Source organism: Pavona decussata, unplaced genomic scaffold, assembly GCF_977016875.1.
Source record: "Pavona decussata unplaced genomic scaffold, jaPavDecu1.1 SCAFFOLD_233, whole genome shotgun sequence".
Classification (NCBI taxonomy): domain Eukaryota; kingdom Metazoa; phylum Cnidaria; class Anthozoa; order Scleractinia; family Agariciidae; genus Pavona; species Pavona decussata.
This window is the reverse complement of record NW_028145638.1, coordinates 3,523,381-3,545,046: the sequence shown is the minus strand read 5'-3', so window position 1 is coordinate 3,545,046 and position 21,666 is coordinate 3,523,381. Positions and strand designations below refer to the sequence as shown.

Sequence of the window (21,666 nt, the reverse complement as noted above, 5' to 3'; positions counted from 1 at the left end):
CATCTCCACAATGTGTAGACAAATGTCCCACCTAAAATTGAAAGGCTCAGCATATAACAAATGAAAGGTATACTGATTCGCCAAAAAGCATCAGAATCAGACAGGCTTTGGACACTTGCCTACAGATCGTAGAGATAACAGGAAAAAGAATAGCCATTGGACATGTAGGCACTTCAAAGCCCTGGGATAGTTACATAAACATCAATGCTGAGCGGACAACATCATCCAGCAGATAAACCACCATCTAGCAGATAAAATGTACTCAACTAACACATATCCACTGGATAGCTACTCTTCTGCCGGTGTGCGACAAATTCAGACTGCAGACCTGCAGACCTGCAGACTTGCAGGCTTGCAGACCTGCAGACTTGCAGACTTGCAGACTCAACATACTGGCCTTTCCCAATTCATTTTAAAAATAATATTGTGTAACCTCCGCCATTCCATATCATGCGCTGTCCGCTTGGTACGCTTTGATACTTGGCTACTTCCATGGTTGTCCTGAAGGACAACCGTGAAGACTTGCCGACCTGCATACTTCCGGATTTTCGCGACTTTGGAATTTAACGAGAATTATGTGCTAGTGCTGTTGATTCCATGGAGTGTTGCTGATTCACTAGCTCGCGGCATTTAGTACGAGGTGATATAATCCCCTGTGGAGGCATGTATAATGTCAATACGAAATTTTAAGAGCTAAAATCTCGCACAGGAATTTTTAAATTCAAACTAACTTTGGCATGGCGGCCACTTGAGCAACACGTCTACATATTTTTTTTGCTATTCTAACGTTGAGCTAGGATACCTCGATAACCAATCAAAATATCGGAAAATGTCTTTTGAATAACGCTGTGCAGCTAATTCGTTCTTGCCAGGCGTTCGATACCCGATAACTTCAATCCAACAGCATGTACGAATTTTATTCCTGAAGGACAACCGTGAAAGTAGCCAAGTATCAAAGCGTACCAAGCGGACAGCGCATGATATGGAATGGCGGAGGTTACACAATATTATTTTTAAAATGAATTGGGAAAGGCCAGTTTGTTGAGTCTGCAAGTCTGCAATGAGGTCTGCAGGTCTGCAGGTCTGCAAGTCTGCAGTCTGCATTTGTCGCACTTCGCTTTTCTGCTGGATAATGTTATCTACTCTTTAAACAACTGTGAGCAGGTCTTCATGTCTGATGTAAGCATGCTACAGCCTCGCAATGATTACATAACCAGCCCCATTTTAATAAAGAGCAGATTGATAAAATTAAATGTTATAAGACAGCCTTACATCAAAATTAATAATAAAAAAATAATTTTTTTCTGTCTTGTTGTCAAACTGCCAAGCATTTTGATTTCAGCTATAATAATTTTGTCATCGTCAAAATAATATTTCCCAGCTGAGCATTTCTGTTACTGTTTCCTTGGCAATGTGTGATATCTATACAGAGAGTCCTTAAGATATTTTGCTTGTGACAAAGTAATTTCCTGAATTTTTACCAAAAAAATTGTAAACAAATTCAAATTGAAATTTTCTACACATCCTGCTCATGATTTGATAATACCTTCAAAAATCCTGAATGGGTTGCATTTCAAACATTAAACTGAATATTGTTATCATCCAACAAAAACCTCATTTGACATAACGAACGTTCAAATGTTCCAGTATTCTTATTCATTCCCTGATTTTTTTGTAAACTTCAAATGGACGTGCATAAGACTCACAGTTTGCTTGGATTCCTTGTATCAACAACTAATACAATGAGAAGACTTTTGAGTTCAAGAAAATTGGCTTACAATCTGTAGTCCAAGTCATCACCACAATAAATTCTTCATGGAGTTAATTGCTCAGCTAAATTTTCTCCAAAGCTTTTGTCCAACCGAGTTTTTCTGGCATTTTGGTCCCAGAATTGTCGGAAGAATAGTGAGCCAGTTTATTTCTTGTTTATAAGGCTTGAAAAGTTTTACTGCATCTTTTGACATGTTTATGGATGACCTATGCCAAACACGATTTGATTTTGAAGGTCACATAACAGTGAAAAATCAATGTTAAAAAAGGAAAGTAATTTTCTCGCAGAGCTAAATCTGTTTCATTGCCGACAGTCTCTTTTCTTTTGTTGTGGTTTCATCTTGTGATCTGATTTGTGGTGGCATAACAAAAAAACGTACCGGGAATCAATCAACATTTGTTATTTCACATGAGGCCAGAGGTGGACAATCATAATATTCAAAGCCGAGCGGATAACTTTATCCACTGGATAGGTCCGGCTATTCGGCAGATAAAATGTGTGCAAGATTTTTCCAATAGCCCTATAATTTGTGGAAGGGGTAGAAACATATATCAAATTTAAGTATGGGATTATGTGGAAAACTTGCCTAAAGCGTTGACGATTTATCAATATATTGACAATTTATCCATAGTTTAATGTATGGCGAGGTGACCTCTAGAAACCACCAGGCTTATACCAACACAAAACTGCACTCCGACTAGGACCTTTATTGATAAGTTCAACACAAGTAAAAAAAAAAAAAAGGCTGTTCTTTTAACCGCTCGACCCCACAGATAGTCTCCCTCCTCGCAGCCGCACGAGACACAGGACGGCTGCGAGGGAGACTACCCCACTGGGTGGTGGTCGGGTGATTGTGTCTAACAATAACACACTACACACTAGTGCAATAATTTTGGCGGAAGGGACACCCCATACAAAGCAAATGATATTCCCCAGTTATAGCTTTCTGAAGAAACCAGATATACGATTCCTTTCGTTCGGAAGTCCTATAACGTTTTTCCCAGTGCGTTTTTAGCTGTTTTTCCGTAATACTCTGATGATTTCTAAATAAGGTAGTATCTTTGGGTTTTCCCGGCCGGGGAGGCTGAGAACTAGCGATTTTCACTTCCTCCAAAATAATTATGGCAATGTTGTTCGATGTGCAGCAGTAATTTTATTTCTTTGGGAAATCAAAAGGAAACTAACGATCCATAAATGGAGGCCGAAACGAAATTTAATTTCGCTGCTTCACAGGAAGACGAGCTGTCGTTTGAAAAAGGGACTATAATCAATGTAAGCAGAAAAATGCAAGCGACGACTTCATCGATCTAGTTGCACGGTTCATGCTTGAGTGCAACTAATTGTTGTGAAGTTTTGAAACTCAGCTGTATTTTGTTGTACTTCAGATTTTAGACAAAGATTCGGACAAGAACTGGTACAAGGCAGAGCAGGGAAATCGAGACGGATGGATACCAAATACATATATCACAATGAGGCCTCACAAGTAAGGTGTTTTTCCTCATGGAAGTTTCAGTTTCCTGCAGTACGTTATCTACCTCTTCATATTGTTATGAAACACAACCTTAACTGCCTTTCTAACCAAGACAAGTTAAAAAAAAACCGTCACATTAACATATCAGAAGAGACTTTTCTTGAACCAGGAAGTGTTTTCTTCGACATCGTTTAACTCGCGTTTAATATTCAGTCATTAATTCAGTAAGCTTATTGTTGGTCGCTTTAATTGGCTTTTGATGAAGCGACGCTCTTCCATATTCTATATAAGGAATGATTTTATTTAGGACTACGTGTGATAATCAGTGAGAAAATAACAGCATTTGTTACTGTTTGTTGATCTCTGCTACGTAATTTAAAACCTTCGTCCTCTCCTTGTACAAGCCCAGGTTTTTCATGTTAATTTCCTTATGAAGTCTCATTTTCTAAACTCTTCAAAAAATAACAGTCCTATCTGATTTGAAACTGATCTGCATTGTCACCTTTGTACTGAAACAGAGGGAATCTAAGATACCATTGTAATTATTTAAAATAACGTTGTGGTGCTTCTGTTTGGGGGAGGTCAGTCCCAATAGTGACCAACATCTAAATTCTCCTTAAAATGTTACTGCTTCATCAAACATGCAGTTCATGAGAGAAAGTGAAATGATCACCAAACCCAAAATGTCTTGATGTTTAAACAAATTCTCTCAACCATGTTAACATTAGAGCCAAAAAGCTAAGAGTAAGGAGAATACTCATGTTGATACTGGGGTTAGAAGAATCCCCTCAGCTTGCATGCATTTAACTATGGTCTATACTCTTTTATTAAAAACTGCATCATTGTATAATGCAATTCGAGGGATTTGATTGGCTTAGCGGCCATGGTATATGAGCAATTATACCATGGTCGAGAAATGGCGACCATAAAAAAATATTGCCTTCTGGTCGTTCTTGCACAGCGAAATCAGTAAGATCTAGCCATATTTCTCGGTTGTTTTTAATAAAACAATTATTCCACTTGCGCTTGTTGGATATGAGATGATTATAGCCAACTCGGCGCTACGCGCCTCGTTGGCTATCTATCATCTCATATCCAACGCGCTCGTGGAATAATTGTTAAATAGACCATGAAATGACATTGTAAAATGTTCAAAACTCAAGTGGAACCACATGCCATAGTAAACTATTTCCAGTGGGCGCTCACAAAAGGCCTGAGGACCTGAGAGTTAATTGAGTTACAGGACATGCGAGTCCTGGGCTCAGAGGCGTAAGACAGTCCTAGGTTAATGGCTCTTGAGATAATGTAGCAGGAATCCAAATCTTTCGTGCTTGCTGCTTAACTGGACAGATTCAACTGTACAAGTGTTTATTTTATACAGAAAGCTACTCCCAAGGGAGATTAAACCAAATACACGCCTGAATTAATACTCTAGCTAGTGATTGGTCCAAATTATGGCCTGAAAAAGCAAGCGAGCACTGAGAATAGGCACGTGGTTTTACTGCAACTTTGATGTCTTCATTTTATGGTCTGTAAGAGCATAGACCACAGAAAACTGTTGTCAATTTGTTGTGTACAATAACATGGAAAAAGCATGAGCGGAATTGGCTTTATTTTCTGTTGACAAACTGCACGTGTTACATCTGACGTCATTTTATGATGTCAAAATGTGCTGCCGAGTGTGTCACTGATGTTCTTAGCACATTTTGACGTCTTCTGTGATCTAATACTGAACAGACGCATGGGAAAATGGAATCTATTTGTTTTATAAAATAAAGAAGCAACAGTTGTTAATGGTGCAGACATCATCTATACATTTGTTCTCCAATAGATCGTATGTAAGAACCAATGAAAATGGGTGTAGAATTCAGCTTATTATATAAACTCTCATAGACAACAGCTAAGGGCCAATCAGCGCATGAGAATTTTGACAGTTATTAATGTAAAGATATAAAAAAACTCACTCTACACTGTATATTATTCTATTCAACAGCATGATTCAAAAAGGGAAGTTAGTTATAATTTTAATTGATGTAAACTTAAACAGTTCGCTTAATTTTTGTTTTAGTTGGTTCCATGGTAAAATAACAAGAAAACATGCCGAGGAAGCTCTCTTGCAGATCCAGTTTGAAGGAGCATTCCTAATAAGAGAAAGTGAAAGTTCACCAGGTATGTGCATGGTGCCGGGCCTAGGCTTGTAGTTATTGTTAGAAATGATGTAGGTTGCATTTGATTAACTGTATTCCAGAATAAGAACAAGTGGAATAGCTGTTAGATTTCTCTTTTTAAGTAAATTTGTGAAGACATTTCTGCAAAGTTACATTTCGCTAACACATGATAATTTAAGAGCGATTTTGTACTCCAGTAACTTCAAAAACCTCTTCTGTGGGATTATTTTCTTGTAATCACTGTCAGTATGTATTCCTATCCCAGATCAAATAAGCCATATACTTATTATTTGCTACACATTGGTTGTATGGACACCAGGAAATGTATGGTGTTTCATGTTAAATTTAAAGTTGTACATACATTGAAACAAGTCTGCATGCAAAGAATCTACAATAATTTTTTTGGGTTTAGAGAAAATTAAGCAATTTAAGCAAACAATTAGTTTCTTTTATTTAATTAGTGTAGTAAATGATATTGTACACTGATACTCTTAGTGCTTATCATGCACTCCTCACCAACATTATGACACAATATCAGTGTCAGGGTCCATATCAAAGTTATTAACCGCTTTCGTTAATGTTACTCATGACAAGTGGCACCCTGGTCATAGTGTTTACCAGGCATACAGTCGTCATGCTAACTCCTCCCAATCCTATTAATGCGGCAGGATACAAGTTGATAGTGTTAATTAATATTATTCGTTCATTTTGTTGCTGTTGTTTTTTTCAGGGGAGTTTTCGTTGTCTGTCAGGTAAGGACATGTAGTTATTGCTTGCATACTTATCTTTCAAATAGAAGAAAGATCTTCGCAGTAAGGACGCAACTTAAACAGTTGCAAAGAGAAAACCTGAAAAAAATTCAGGCTTGAATGGGATTCGAACCCATGACCTCTGTAATGCCGGTTCCGTGCTCTACCAACTGAGCTATCAAGCCAACTGGGAGCTGGTCATATTGTGAGTTTATTTATACGCGTAAAGGATTATACTTATCTTTGTAATGTTGACAACTTTATTGAAGAGTTCATTGACCAAGATTAGTTGAGATTTGAGTCCTTTTAGTAATCAACTTTGTTGATAAACCAAACAATTGTTTCTATTTCCCACTAATGCAGCACCACACTAACATTTTACTGTAAAAGTTCTATTAATTTCCCTTTCTAGTAAGCTCTCCTCTCTGTCTGTGTCTAGCAAATATGGGTTACAATTCAGCCATTGGGGGGTGGGGGTGGGTGGTAATACTGATAAGAGTCCAAGGGGTTTGGTTACAGAAGAAACAACCTTCATTATTTTTAGACCATCAGAGTTTGTCCACTTTCATGGTTATCAAAATTCGGTTAAGCAATGTTTCACTTTTCCTTCATAGGAGTGGTGATAAAGTGCAGCACTTCAAGATTTTCAAAGATGACGACAGGAAGTACTACTTGTGGATCAGAAAGTTTCCATCCTTAAATGAGTTGGTCGAGTATCACAAAACAAACTCCGTCAGCAAAACTCAGCACATACTTCTCAACGAAGTGGATTTTAGGGTAAGTGATCAATTTTCAAATCCTTTAATTTCGATCAAGTGCAATGTCCACTTTGAGTTGTGACCTGTTTAAGGACAGTGCTTCCTTTTGCTAGTGCGCATACGTTCTGCGCATCTTGGGATGGTCCGAGAAACTTGGGTTTTGTAAGGACGGTGCCTAGGTACTAGTAACAAACTAAGGTATTTTTGCATGGTTTTTGGCTATTCGGAGAAAGTGGATCTTAGCAAGGGCTATTGGAATCTGAAAAGAAACTTTGGGGTAACCATGCATTTTTCAGAAATACTTAAACTTCAATTTGGGGAAAAACTTCCATATGTATACATACCTCTTACTAACCGAGTTTGAGGTCCATAACTTACAGTACAGACTGATAAAACAAGGTTAGTGAGATATTTATTATATCTCTGAGGTTAATCGGGTACAACTTTCAAAGTAAGCGGGCCGTACAGTGAAATACGGCCCTCAAAATTAACCAATCACACCGCGCGTACTTACTGAAAAATATAATGATAGCGTTTGGTATTTTACAGCTTTTTAGAATTGTTATTGCAATGTTCCTTGCATAAAATTATGCTCCCTGGACAGCGTACAAAAAATTAGAATCCCTTTATGTAGCCAATCAGATGGCAATTTTGCTTTAAGTACAGTTGTACTTGGTCACTGGATTATCCAAATGAGGGGGAGAGAATTGTATGTCTTTAAAAGGAACACTTCACCAAGGTCATAGAGCTTTGATGGCAACTGTAAAATTTTGAGCACAGCATTTTACCATTAAACAACAACCCCAAGAAGGTTTTATTTTATTCTTGAATTTTTCGAAAACGAACCCATCCCTACAATTTTTTTTAAACTTTGCAAGAAGTTGTATCTGAAAATGCTGATCACAGACCACTTGATTCAGCACTTTACACGCCACAGAGCTAGTTTTTGGTTTATAACCGTTTAAAGCTAAAATTAGGAGTGTATTTTGAGGTTATAAAATCATGTAGTTTTGCTATGGTAACCTATTATGTTGAGAAAATGACCGTGAGTTATTCCCCAGTGATTAGTTATTTGTTTGATACCATTATTGTTGTATCTGATAGGGTGGTAGCACTGATCTGTCAAAGTGTAAGTGATGGGAATGCTGTAAAAATGTCATGGAAGGAGAATCTTCATTGATTACCTTTTCCTCTTTGAAAATAGGATGAAATGGTCCAGGCATTGTTTCCTTTCACTGCGAAAGATGACGATGAGATCAGTTTTGACGCAGGAGACTGGATCACAGTGTTGGATAAAAGTAATGCTGATTGGTGGAAGGGACAAGTACATGGTTGTGTTGGAATCTTCCCTCGAAACTATGTGGCTTCTACGACACAAAACAAGACTTAATCCCCAAGTGCCTTCTTTTATATTTGTAGGAAAGTTTTGGTGGTAACGAACACAATGTATGTCAGCAAAGTTTGTTTCATTTGGCCTTTGAGGGAAGAGTCTGGTTGAATATATTTGTATGAAAATGTTACATAAGATTGGAAATTTTGTACTTTACAGCCTAAAAAATGTACATATGCAGCTGAAATTTTTTAGCCTCAAGTGAACTCTTGTTAGCTTACTCACTCAACGCAAGCATGGCAGTTTATGTTTTCAATTATTGTGAATTGAAAGGCAGTGAGTATAACTGTCTTAAGTAAATTTTTGGCCCAAATTTTCATTTGTGCTCAGATCGAAGTGTCTGAATTTTTGCGTGTGGTCATGTTGCAGTTAATGTTCTGTGAGAACAAAAACAGATCAACAAAATGAATGTAAAATTTGCTTGCAGATAAGCATTAATTTTGTTGTGATTCAGTTTTTTTATTGTAATATTATACAATCGGTTCTGTTGTGAACTTGTGAAGTTCACTACTTTAACAAGGAATTTAATTAATCAATTCAGAAAAAAAAAGGTATTTATAAGAATTTCTGAAAAAATAATGCCTGGTAGGTGCTGTAGAAAATTTATATGAAAATATTGAGATAATTATAGTTTGTTCTGGAAATCAAATCTTTTTGCAGTAAGGAAGTTGCCTAGGAATTTTATGGGATAATGTTATTTATTCCAGTCATAATTTTGTTTTGTAGGATAGTTTTATTAAAAATACAATTAAAACAAAATGAAATGTACTCCATAAGAATAAATTTCCTTACTATTTAATAACAATTATCTACAAAACATACATGTTTATACATAATAGATGCAGAGACCGTTTGATATGAACTGGTTAAATAAAAAAGCAAAAACTACAAACAGTGCCATTTCGATGTCTGAAAGGTATACAATGTATTCTACACAGGAAAATACTGAGCAAAATAAACTGCTTCCTACCTAGTTCAAGACATGCACTGTATTCATAAACTGAATGAACATTTGCAGTGTAGCCACAACTAGGCAGACTCTTAATAGGGTCCATTGTCTAGAATAGGGGGGAAGTATATTAAGCTTTGTTGCTTCATTTTTTTAAAAGGACAATTTATATTCCAAATATATATTTGTATATAGAGGAAACAAAGGAAAATTATTCCAAATAAGTTGTTGGAATATTGAATCATTGCTTCCTTTTAATGTTGTACAATTTACTACAACAAAATTCCATGTTAACTTTACTTTAGTGACTCAGCTGCTAAAACTGACTTACTAGGGAATCTTGCTTTTAATTAATTTTTTTTTTGAAAGAAGAATACAATCCCTAGCGAAGTAACGGAAGTTGATACAAGAGGTTATGTTCTTTAAGAACTTCATTCTTTCTGTGGTTGATCATTCAGCTCCTGATGACAAATGAATTATTCTTAGACTAGAATCATTACACCAGAAGGGACCCAAAGGGAAGTGTACAATTCATTCCTCAGTAACACAATGCAGATTCAAAACTACCTAGTAAGCTGTAAGACTGTTGCTAGTATTGCACCTTGGTGTCCTATACATAGGGGCATCCATTTCTGAAAAAGATCATGGATGATACATTGGCCAAGACAGAGCAGTTTCATTAGCTGCCTAAACATCTGCTAAGTGGTAGAAAATCACTTTTTGCACAATACTATTTAGTTGTCAGTCTTAACCCTTCATCAAATATCTGCTAAATTGAATTTGTCTAATACAAAAGGAGATAAATCACGCCAATATGATCGTGTGTCCACAGACAGTTGAAGCATTATCTTGTTTTGAAAATGGTCATCGTAATTGTCAGTGTCATCACAATTGTCATCGTCATCACCAGCACAACCACCACTACCACCACAACCAACATCATCATCACCATCATCATCGTCATCATCATCGTCATCATCATCATCATCATCATCAACATCATCCAAAATTCCAACTGGACAATATTATTGTTCTTCACCAGTTAGTAAGAGGAGGTACCTATGTCTTGGGATCATGGAATTCGCCCCAGCCATGAAAACAACGTGTAAACTGATGTGGCTCTCTTCCTCTAAAGGTGCAGCGCAACTTTCTTATTGGGCTTGAACTGTCTAGCTGCATGAGATGCTGAATATAAACCTAAGGAAGAAAAAGCGTATTATGACAGATCTTATGGAAAGGCTGACCGTAAGTGCAGAAGTGCCTCTAAAGGGCGATTTAGACGATACGATTTTGCCAACGATTTGTCTCATGCGACATGCTTATGTCATGCCTACAACACGAATCGAGTCGTGCAAATCAACCTACAACATCCTTACGACAGACGCACACAACACGAAGAATGTCGTAGGATTTTAAAACATGTTTTATCTCTAACTATGTGGAGCTAGGAGGACATTGCACAGCCCAATCAATATGGTAATAAAAGCAAAATGGCTGTTAACTACACCACTGAGGGCATTCACATGAAGCTGTTTTCAAGAACTCTCCAAGGTACGGAAAATTTTTCCTTTTATTTGAGTTTGGGTACTCTTGGTGTAAGTAATAGGGTTAGAAATAAAAATAATTAACAATATTTTTATTATTGGACAAGGTTGAGTAAAATATCGTGATTTGTCAGTGGGGAGCAGATCAATTCTTTGCCGAAGCCAAAGGCTTTGGCAAATAATCCAATATGGCCGACGTGAACACTCTATAGCTAGTTGTTACAACCAACTCAGAAAGTGATACTTATTCTCACTATTTGAATTTCGCTTAATTGATAAGAAACTCAAATACCTGCGTACTCTTGATGGCCATTTTTCTCTCTACATCACTTGACTGTGGTCCCATCCAAACAAATACCTGGAGGATTTGATAAAACTCAATTAAGTATGGCATGATCAAAGAAATATAGTGTGGATTGAAATCAAAACCAAAACCAGTCTTTTTACATCTGCATGGTCAGCTTCAATAAGCACAGTCAAATTTCTTGGCTTGCTCTGGCGTATGTTAATTAAGTGTTAAAAAAAAAACCAAACAAACAAACAATCAAAACAGTAAACGCAATGATAAGTTTCTTATTCTTTTACTCATATTGCAAACCATTTCAAACAAAACATGCGGGCATAACTTACAACAGCAAATAATTTTACTGTACCTCACATCCAGTGTCCAGAATCATTACATCGTCACTTGCCAAGTCATCCTATTTGACATAACCACAAGATAAAGATCCTTGAAGTTTACACATAATAAGCCAAATATGCAGCATCAGAACACTTTTAGAAGCAGTGAGATTGCTTGATTAATTGAAGGGCTGTGTGCAAAACTATCTTACTCAATACTGGTTACTAATTACTAGCACATTTAACGCCGATTTTTCAGTTTGCTCAAAAGTGTATGACGTTTTGCATGTGTTCTCCACTTTTGTCAGGAAACAATGCTCTGTGTCTTTTTTCTGCTGGATTACACTTAGTTTTCAAGAAAAATGAGTCCAAAATATCGAGTCAACATACGGCAGTTATGCACTCCTTCGATTATTAACTTAAAGGGCATTTATAGGTCAGGTAAGTGCATTGGTGGGGTTCGTACTGCATATAAACCTCCAAATCTCTGGCTCAAACTCCTTCTGATAATACGTCCCACTCTGAATATAAGCCCACAAATTGTAAGAGTAAGCTGGGTTGAGCTACCAAATACGCAGTATATGCACGTGAAATCCTACAAACTGAAAATTATTATAAAAAAGATATCAAATAAAATATAATAAGTGGTCAAAACTACTATACTTGAACAGAGCCCACCAAAACACAAAATAGATGGTGGTCTCTGCCTGCATCCACCACCTGGTAAGCTTGGGAAGATTTTGTTAGTTGAATTTAGTGAGACAAAGCAAGAGATATCCTGTTTTCGATCAGGTTATCCTGGGTACTAAAAAAGGTAACAAATTGTACCATATGCAATGAGGCACAAGTCATGTCTGATTACTCAAGTCTCCTAGTGTCGCCGCTTTGTGGGTGGCGGGCCATATTTGCTGTCTTGTAATTCTTTACTTATAAATATAAGGAGGTTGACATTGGTAAGGTCATCACTGATTTTGCAAATTTTAAGGACATGTGTTTGTCTCTTTCTCTGTAAAAAATCTGATAACAATCTTTTTTATTTTCTCAGCGTGTGGTGGCGGGGATGGGGGGGGGGGGGTGGAATTCTGTAAATCACGCAATCTGGATGGTTTAGGCAGTGAGCTGAATTTTTTTTATCTTATCTATGAACTAGGGTGGATTTGTTGCAAGACCTGGGCCTTGAACATTTCCTTGCAGAAATGTTATTCACCAGCATAGGTTGGTGCATTTTGGGAAAAACTGTTCCCACTGTCTTGATTACAGTCCTTGGCCAGCACAGTTTTTTTCCAGTACGGACCATCTGGCCATTGAATAACATGGCAGTATTGCCTTTTGCTAAAATTCATGCTGGTTAAATGAAAAAGAAAAACACTTATGTCTCACTATTTCACTTGTTAAATTCTTGAAAAAAAGGAAATTCCACTTGGAAATAGCATTTCCAAGTGTTTTGTTTTCAAAATTTTCTGGGGGGGGGGGGGGGGGGTAGTACACCCTCAGACCCCCCTAGCAGTAATTATTCCCCTCTGTGCGTACACTATGAAATGGTCTAGTTACACCCCTGGTTAGTTGTTTTAAGCTATCTACACGCAGAAATTTTGCTCACCTGACAGAAATCTGAACACTTCTCAGATACAGAAAAGTATCCTTTTTCATTGGAGCAGCGGAACAACCGGGCATACTTGATGTACTCAGCTGACTGAATGAACAATGAAAGGACTATTCATGAACAGCTCACTAGTCAGACTTAACAAGCCTTGTGGTTACGATGCCAGAGAGACAGTGTGAAAACAGCATACAGAGTAGTCTTAAAATTTTAATTACAACCTGCTAGTTGTTTCTTTAAGAATATTAATAAGACTTGTGGAGACAGACCTGTAAAAATAGCAAATTAAGTCCCTGACAGTTTAAAATCATTTAAACAATAATTAAAAACTCTTCTTTGACAGCCAACTTTCTACTGAAGATGTTCATTTTGTCTTTGGAATAGCCCCCCCCCCCCTCCCCCCCACAACTTTGCAAATATAAAGCTATTACAATGAGACTTGAAGGATAGCCTAAGTACGTCCAAAGATGTTTCCACTGAGGTCTGCAACGGGAAGTGATGACATCATACGACATAGTAATACGTCATGATTGCAAAATAGCTGGCATCTTGGATCTGTCATCTTAGATTTCTGGATTTCCCCGAAACTTCAGGAAAGCACCAAAATTGAATGAAAAGCAATCAAAACAAATAAAGGAACACTAATATGAGCTATTAGAACATAAATAAAGTTACAGTATGAAAGTAATTTTTCTTCATTTTGATAAAGGATTTCCATCTTCTGAAAAAAAAAAAAACTGGCCTGTCAGAAGTTGGTTACCATGGTAACATCAAAGTCAATGAACACTAACTTACTGACCAAATCAAATTTTTCCCAGATAAATTTGTTGAAAAAAAGTCCTGGCGTTTCATGGCATTAGCTCAAACATTCAAAACTTTAATGTTATTTAGGTTCAAAAGTCATTGTAGACAGAATCCCCCCTCCCTTCTCATTCTTGTGTTCTAGATAGGGTTAACCTACCTTATCATATTCTTTCCTTCCTCCTAGTCCCACCCAGAAGAAGTTTTCAGGTTCTGCACCTTCATTTACAATCTGAACTGTATAGTCACTCTAAATAGACAGACAACAAAAAGAAGAAGAACCTTACACAGTACATGAAAATGCGAACAAGCTAATCAGCATCGAAAGAGACAACGATGGCATGCAAATATTCTTCGTTATCAGGATAATTTAAAATTTTATGTAGGTCTGGTAATGCAACACAATATTGACACTTCTGGAAAGAGCAACTTAAAATTAGTAATAAGCCAGGCCAAGTTTGAGAACCTTGTCTTTTAATATAGAGAAGATAGAGTTTAATTAAGTCCGAATTTTTTTGTGGAATCTGATGTTTGTATGGAAACTGGCAAGGTTTGCCTGTCTTTACACAAATGCCTGCAAGATTTCCTGAATTTATGGCACTATATCTTTGCTAATATCTCAAAAGACACGACTCTCAAAGTTTTTTTTTTTTTTTGGATATCAAAAGAAATCTTAGAAGTTAATCGTCATTTTCATCAACCCTGACACTTCCAGGATAACACTTTAACTCCAGGCATAATTTACTTTGGGACTAGCTGTGGTATTCTAATGTTAAACAAAAATCAACTTACATCCCAGATTTCATTTCCAAGTTCCTTGGCATGGTCTGCTTCACTTTCAGTTACTTTGCTGTTTAATAATAATGTTTTATTATGAAAAGTTAGTTAGCATCTGGAACTCACTTAAACCTGAGTTAAGGCAGGAAAATCTTTTCAAGTTTATAAAGACAATTGGGAATAAATCAACTATTTTAGTAATCTTAGTTCTTATAATAGTGAATATGTGTATTTGTATTATATAGCAGTTTTTACTGATACATCTAGGCGTTGTAATTTTTACATTTTATTCAGCATGTATGTATTGTGAACAAGCTTTTAGCTCATTACACATTACTTGGATAAATAAATGATTGATTAAGCATGTGGAAATTGATAATCACAGTAACAGCACCTACCTGCCAATCCACACGTAAATGATCCCATCCTTAGAATAATTTTCAAACGGGACTTTCAAGATGTAACTAGAAAAATAATATTTGCAGAATTACGCCATTTCAAAATATTAATTAGTTATTTAAACTACAGTAAATCAATACTGATATTTTTTCAGCTGTGAAAGGAATAAATTACTTCGTTCATAATTTGCTGATAAAGCCATACAGGGTGTTTCAAAAGTTCGTTCCGATTTACAGTTGTTTATTTCTTAAACAAATCAATTGTTTGTTAGAACTTTTTCAATAAATTGAGGCAGATAATTTATTAAAATGTGTGGCAATAGCAATTTTAATTGTCAACTTGATGTCTTTGGTTCGATTTTCGCGCCAAATGTACACACGCGCGTTTTCCCGCCATTTTTTCGCGCCCTTTGTGCATGTTGTTCCTTTCCCGAATTTGTTGTTATTCTCTGATTTTTTTCCTTAACTTTCTGTTTTCACTGTTACGAAAATGAAGTCAGACATTGTTTATGCTAGAGCTCAAGCAGCCATATTACGATCATCTGGTCATTCAGTCAAAGAAATCGCTAAATTTTTTAACAAGACTGAACGTTGGGTGAACAAGTGGTCGAAAAGAGAGTGCTTCGAAGACTAACCAAGACGCGGGCGACCATTTGTTTTGACGAATTGTGCTCGAAATTCAATCGAGAAAGCGAAGTACAAACGGGGAACAATTCAACAAGGAAGATTGCCAAGAATCTTCAGCAGAAAAATATCCAAGTTTCGAGCATAACGGTGTGGAGATACATGACTACGAAAGGATGGAAGGTTTTCAAGCGAAAAAAATACCTCTGTTGAGCGAAAAGCAAAGAAAAGCCCGTTTGAGATTTGCCAAAAAATACGCGAAGCTGACAGCAGAGGATTGGGACATTTTTTTATTCACAGATGAGTGTCCTAAATATCTTTTCCAGTACCCAAATCCAAAAAACGATACTGTATGGGGCTCGCAGGAATGTGATGTTCCTCCAACTTTCCAAGTGAAGCAAAGTGCAAAGGTGATGGTGTGGGGTGGCATGACGGGTCGTGGGCTCACAAAGTTACACATGCTACCCACAGGCCAAACCGTAACTTCTGAATACTACATCAACCACAGCCTTGAGAAAGAAGTCAAACCGTTAACATCAAGGCGTCAGGTTACAGGTGGCCAGATAGAGAGGAAGCTGTTTAGCTCAAAGAAAGAGATGACATTCGTTGAGGATGGAGCACCGGCTCACACTTCAAAGGCAACTCAGAGATGGTGTCAAAAGAATCTGCCAAACTTTATAGCCAAGGATGGCTGGCCAGCGAACTCTCCTGATCTCAATCCCATTGAGAACATCTGGAGTATCATTGACGAGACAACGTACAAAGATCCAGCCCCCAAAACGATGAAAGAGCTGAAGAGGCGACTACGCTTTGCATGGAAAAAATGTGACTCTTGACACGCTAAAGGAACTCGCACATTCTATGCCAAGGCGATTAGAAAATGTCATTAAAAATAGAGGCGGGCATTCTGGTTACTAATACGATCGAATGATAAATAAGCAAAAAATAATATACCTAATTTTTAAAGAGGTAGTTTAAATAAATAATGAAACGTTAGAAGAAAACAAATCGGAACGAACTTTTGAAACACCCTGTATATCATTTTAGAATATAAGAATAATATAATGCTTACCAGAATTCAGAGTTTAGGTGTCTTGCACTTGTTTCAATCTGTGAAATAAATAATAATTATTGGTCTACAGCAATTTGAGTTGAGTTTGTTGAACATTGGTTTCTCATCCTTGCACAAAAAAAGGTTTCTCTCTGGGTACTCAAGTCTTCTCTGTCCTCAAAAAACCAACATCTCCAGAATCCAAAATGAAATCTGAGAGCCAAGGGTTTATTAGTTGTAAGACCTGGTTTCAAAACTGGGGAGATAACTTTTTATTCAATAAAGAAAAACTCTATTTACAGTGCAAAAAATCTAGTGTTGACATCAATTTTTGTGCAGTAAAAATGTAGATCCATGTAGTTTTAAAAGATTGCATGAAAAATGTGTAAAACAGAAAACTATGTCAATTTAACTTGATTAAAGAGAGAAATGGTCCACAATTACCAGACAAAGACATAGCTGGGAGTAATAGGGTTACCAATATTTAACAAAATAGATTAAATATACCTCAATAACTCTCTTGGCTAATATTCCTCCACTGGACCGGATGTGGTAGAATTTAGCCCTGCTCTTCTCTCCTTCATTAGGTTCCTTTCGCTTTCCCTGTTGACAGGCAAAAAAACTTTTCATGTATGGTATCAAAATTAATAGGGGTACCTTGAACTGAAAGTCCAAGTAATTCACTGTTTTGGCCTGTTTGCCAAAATGACCATGACCTTGTATTAAGCAAAGCCAAGCATTGTAGAAAGCCCAGTACCATATGTAAAATAAATAAACGACTTTATTTAAGTATCGCATTAATTAAAGCGCTGTATTGCTAACTAAGGACACTATAAATCAAAGAAATAAATTAATAATATTGTACAAACTGAACATAGCATTTTGTTAAAAATTCCAACTGGTGTGGGAGGCAAACCAGTTGGCCATTAACAAAGCGTGGCCTTGGTTTTGAAAACGGAGCTACTGTTAAACAAATCCAAGTGGTCAAAGCAGGACTTGATCCCCAGATTACAAGTCTGGTGCCCTAACCACTAGGCCATGCTGCGTTTTGACTTGTTTGAGCTTGGACAATACCTTGAGGTATGAAGCCATAGTAAGAGTCCTAATCCATGGTGTCACAATATTGATACCAACATTGATGGAAAGCCAAATGAATGTAGGAAAACATTGCACCATAAGGTTAGATTGATTTAAAAACCTGGTAGTGGCCAACCCTTTAATAGCCCATGATGACAATCATGTTTCATGGCGGTGGTGCCATAAAACATTGCATGTTTTGTCAGGCTGGCCCACCCTTTAACCCTTGAAGCCCCAATGTCAAAATGCATATTCCCATCACCCTTCTTTGTAGCTTTCTTATGGTTCTGATCAGAAAACTTTCTTTATTTAAAGCCATCAAGATATTTTTATTATCATAATGGTGGTCATTCCTATCGCTGTCATGACCTGTACACTTTATAACCAAGCTGTAATATTGTGAAGAGAAATTAGATACTGATTACCACATGGCTAACAGTTAAAATAAATTAACATAGAATGGTCAAAATATTCAGTGCACCTTATGAATGATGAACTTTCCTTTAAAATGAGCTAGAAATCGTGGTGCTTCTTGTTGCTGAATTGAAAAAAAAAAAAAAGAAAAGCTCAATAGCATACAAGGAAATATACAGCGGAATATCAGTTTGAAATAACTGAAATAACTGAATGTTCAGTTAATCTACATGTATGTACAACAGGAGGACTAGGGGTTGGGAGGGGCATAGGGGACATATGAGAAAGGGGTATTAAATAAGTTTTATTCAAATTTAAATGTTATCTATAGTGTCTTACATGAGCAAAAAAACACACAGGGTAAACTGCATACGAAATTTATAGAACTCCTGTTCATCTTACAGTGAACTATATACTATTTTAAATAAATCTTACAAAAATTAAATTTTAGTTAATTTGCATTAAAAAGTTCCAAGAATAATGATAAGTGCCTGGCAAAATAAAAGACATTTGGCAAATTTAAACCAAAGGGCTTTAGTAAACAAATCTGTCAAAGACGTCTTTTGAAAGTTGTCTTGTGTTTTAAGTCTGCTTTAATTTGTAAGCTGCCAGTAAAGACAGTGATAGAGCAAGCCAGCCTGCTCTTAAGGCCTAGTTTAAATACTACACAATGTAAAGTGTACATGAAGTATACCTGGTTAGTCTTCACAACCTCCAGCTTTTCACCAAACAACATTTCAAATTTCTTCTGAAGACTGCAAAATGAGGAAGGAACAGCGATGTTATTGGAAGCAAACAAAAAAAGGTTGCACAGATTTTCAAGGTGGGAGCCGATCAAACAATCATCAAAAACAGCAAATCTGCCAAAAGCTTTTTCCTCGCCAAAAGTAAAACATCTAGTTGTGTAAAACAACTTTAACTTTTGTCTCTGCAGATGATATCCTGAAGTGTTATCATTCAAATAAAAGCTTTTAAGCAGTACTTTCCTGTAGTGCTGTTTAGAATCAAGGTGGTTGAAACTTTTGTCTGCTGTTAAGATCTTTTCGTGTGACCATTCAAATGAACCCTATTGAGTGGCCCCTTTGTTCACATTTGAATTTTGTTTCAGACGAGATTTCAGGTGCTCTACAGGAGACTGGGAGTTGCAGTCAAAATCCACCAGACTCCCTAATAATCCAGGAGACTTAGCAGATGGCATGCTATTGTTGAAGGCATTGGATACGAAAGCAGAGAGGCCCAACCTGAATGTGAAAGTCAGCCAGCCCATCTGGTTTGCATCTCTTCCCTGAAATAAACATAATTTATTTTTTTAAAAAAGAATGATGTTTGCATTACCAGTAACCCAGGAAGAAGTACGTTAAGTTAGATTTGAGCCAATTCAATCTGTTCTAGCTGCAGCATTTGGGGTCTCACGTGGTGATATGGGGCTTTGCACGGCTTACATACTTTGCCTTCCAGGTTTGTGAGAACATGTAGTTGTTTCGAGCATCAAATCTCCCTTTCATCCGTCACCCTTCTGTTGGTCATGGTAGGTATGTAGGTTGGTAAACTAAGTATCTTCACTGATTCTATCAGTGTGACGGTGCCTGGGTGGTTGCTGCTCTCAGGGTTGTCATGAATACCTGCATGCTCTGCATGCTCTGTTTGCTTATCAAAAGTTGAAAAAAAAAATCTGAAAGGGTCTATTCAACTGGCACATACTACTTCATCTCACCCATGAAGGGGCAGTAGTTTTGAAATGTCTGAGCTTCCCCAGGAAATATCAGCACCAAAAGAAATGCCAACTTTGTACACAACTTCATGTATGATGTTTGACATGTGCCCACCTGCCAGAAGTAGACAACACATGAGAAGTCTTCCTCCTGTTCTATAGGCTCCTCTTCTTCTTCATCCCCTTCAGGCTGTTCAACAGGTACATAGTAACGGCAAAGAAACACATAACAGTCTCCAGTATGGAAATGACCTGAGCACAAGGCAAATGAAACAAAAATATTAAATAGTGGGTGACATGTGGAAGCATATGGGCACAGAACTCGACAGGTTTCATACAGCCAAAACAAGAGACCTACACTGTACTGTTTATTAGGAAAAAGTACAAATGCAGGGAGCTGTGTGAGAAAATCTTCCTCAGTATTTAAGTGAAAAATTCAGACAAAATAGGTGATATTGCTGGCAACCACTGGCAGCAAATTTTTTTTCAAAAAACAAAAAAAGCTTGAAGCTTGATAAGATCTATTCTGAGGTTAGTGTACTGATTGTCATTAAACTACTTTTTTTAAAACATAAAATGACCTATCAGTGGTGGATTATACATGTTCTAACTTAGGCAATTTTACCTAACACTTTACACAATAAGCCTTATAAGTTAATAAATGCAAACACATGTACTGTACATGTACCTATCTCTTCTTCAGGTAGTCGGACAAATTTTCTTCCCTCCAAGACAAAGCACTCCATTCCATCCAGGTCCTCATTCCACTCCTCCACATATTGCTCCTGAAATGACACAATGAATAAATAGGTAAATAAGTAATTAAATAAATAAATAAATAAATAAGTAAATAAATAAATGAATAAAATAAATAAATAGGTAAATAAATAAGTAAATGGATAAAAAATAAAATAAATAAATAAGTAAATAAATAAGTAAATATTAAGTAAATAAATTAAAAATAAATAAAAAAATAAACATTTCAAAACAACAACACCATGTCTGAATTCAGAAGATATGTTTTCAATACTTCAGTATCCATCGTTAGTTCAAGGATGTTTACAACTGACAATGGATACTGAAGTACCCTAAACATGTCTTCTGATATAAACTCGATGGTTGTGTCGTTGTTTTGAAATGTTTAATATCTATTCGACTGTCAACATTCAACAGACAAATAAATAACCAACTATTTATTTATTTTATTTATTTACTAAATAAATAGGTAATATTTAAAACACGAGCAGCAGTGTTTTATCGGGATTTAAAACCATGAGGCCCAGCCGAGTGGTTTTAGACCCGATAAAACATGTGCTGCAAGTTTTTTGAAGGGCTTCAAAAACATAGGAAAGAGTGTGGAGCGAGAGTTCATAATAATGATGCTTTTGTGAATGTTGGAAATTAGCATACAAGAGCAACATTTAACACTTCATACTAATAAGAAGGAGGTTTTATCGGGTTTTAAGGACGGTGCCTACTAATAGCGAAGTATTTTTGCACGGTTTATCACTATGCGGGAAAAGCACATCTTGGTAGCGGCTATTGAAATCCACAAGAAAATTGGCATTTTTTAGAGATAACTAAGCAACAATTATTCTAAAAAGCAACAAAATACAAAGCAATGCACAGCGCTTTTTTCCAAATTGAAGTTTAATTATCTCTGAAAAATGCATGGTTACCCCTAATTTTCCTTTGAGATACCAAAAGCACTTGCTAAGTTCTGTTTTCTCCGTATAACCGCGCAAAATTATCCCTGTAAAAGTAGGCACCACCCATAGGAAACCCAAGTATC

At 36.7% G+C, this 21,666-nt stretch overlaps 2 protein-coding genes across 3 annotated transcripts in view; one reads left to right on the top strand and one right to left on the bottom strand.

Annotated features, from left to right (window-relative positions):
* The first annotated feature begins 2,861 nt into the window (after nucleotides 1–2,861).
* On the top strand, nucleotides 2,862–9,199 carry LOC146458442 (growth factor receptor-bound protein 2-like). Its single transcript, XM_085090942.1, has 6 exons — nucleotides 2,862–3,043; nucleotides 3,157–3,254; nucleotides 5,311–5,411; nucleotides 6,141–6,162; nucleotides 6,774–6,936; nucleotides 8,122–9,199. The coding sequence occupies exons 1-6, from the start codon at nucleotides 2,966–2,968 to the stop codon at nucleotides 8,305–8,307; spliced, it is 648 nt and encodes a 215-aa protein (XP_084947068.1). The 5' UTR covers nucleotides 2,862–2,965; the 3' UTR covers nucleotides 8,308–9,199.
* The window catches only part of LOC146458441 (protein flightless-1 homolog), a 46,118-nt gene continuing 33,538 nt past the window's right edge, over nucleotides 9,087–21,666 (bottom strand). The window contains exons 42-56 of one of the 2 annotated variants that reach the window (XR_014858266.1): nucleotides 20,563–20,659; nucleotides 19,990–20,126; nucleotides 19,405–19,448; nucleotides 18,858–18,918; nucleotides 18,231–18,287; nucleotides 17,180–17,275; nucleotides 16,694–16,731; nucleotides 14,998–15,063; nucleotides 14,615–14,672; nucleotides 13,983–14,072; nucleotides 13,022–13,114; nucleotides 11,454–11,501; nucleotides 11,093–11,158; nucleotides 9,769–10,453; nucleotides 9,087–9,582 (exon numbers count right to left, since the gene is read on the bottom strand). Coding sequence is in view for 1 of the 2 variants with exons in the window: in XM_085090916.1 (XP_084947042.1) it covers nucleotides 10,316–10,453; nucleotides 11,093–11,158; nucleotides 11,454–11,501; nucleotides 13,022–13,114; nucleotides 13,983–14,072; nucleotides 14,615–14,672; nucleotides 14,998–15,063; nucleotides 16,694–16,731; nucleotides 17,180–17,275; nucleotides 18,231–18,287; nucleotides 18,858–18,918; nucleotides 19,405–19,448; nucleotides 19,990–20,126; nucleotides 20,563–20,659 (1,089 nt within the window). In the remaining variant the exon portion in view is untranslated. Of the gene's footprint in view, nucleotides 10,454–11,092; nucleotides 11,159–11,453; nucleotides 11,502–13,021; nucleotides 13,115–13,982; nucleotides 14,073–14,614; nucleotides 14,673–14,997; nucleotides 15,064–16,693; nucleotides 16,732–17,179; nucleotides 17,276–18,230; nucleotides 18,288–18,857; nucleotides 18,919–19,404; nucleotides 19,449–19,989; nucleotides 20,127–20,562; nucleotides 20,660–21,666 lie in introns of both variants that reach the window. The other variant, XM_085090916.1, reaches the window with a different exon arrangement.

Bases quoted from the DNA above. Each gene is read 5' to 3' on its own strand.
- LOC146458442 (XM_085090942.1), top strand. From the start codon at position 2,966: ATGGAGGCCGAAACGAAATTTAATTTCGCTGCTTCACAGGAAGACGAG. The intron at 3,044-3,156 runs GTAAGCAGAAAA...GTTGTACTTCAG, and splicing joins AAAAAGGGACTATAATCAAT to ATTTTAGACAAAGATTCGGA. The intron at 6,937-8,121 runs GTAAGTGATCAA...CTTTGAAAATAG, and splicing joins TCAACGAAGTGGATTTTAGG to GATGAAATGGTCCAGGCATT.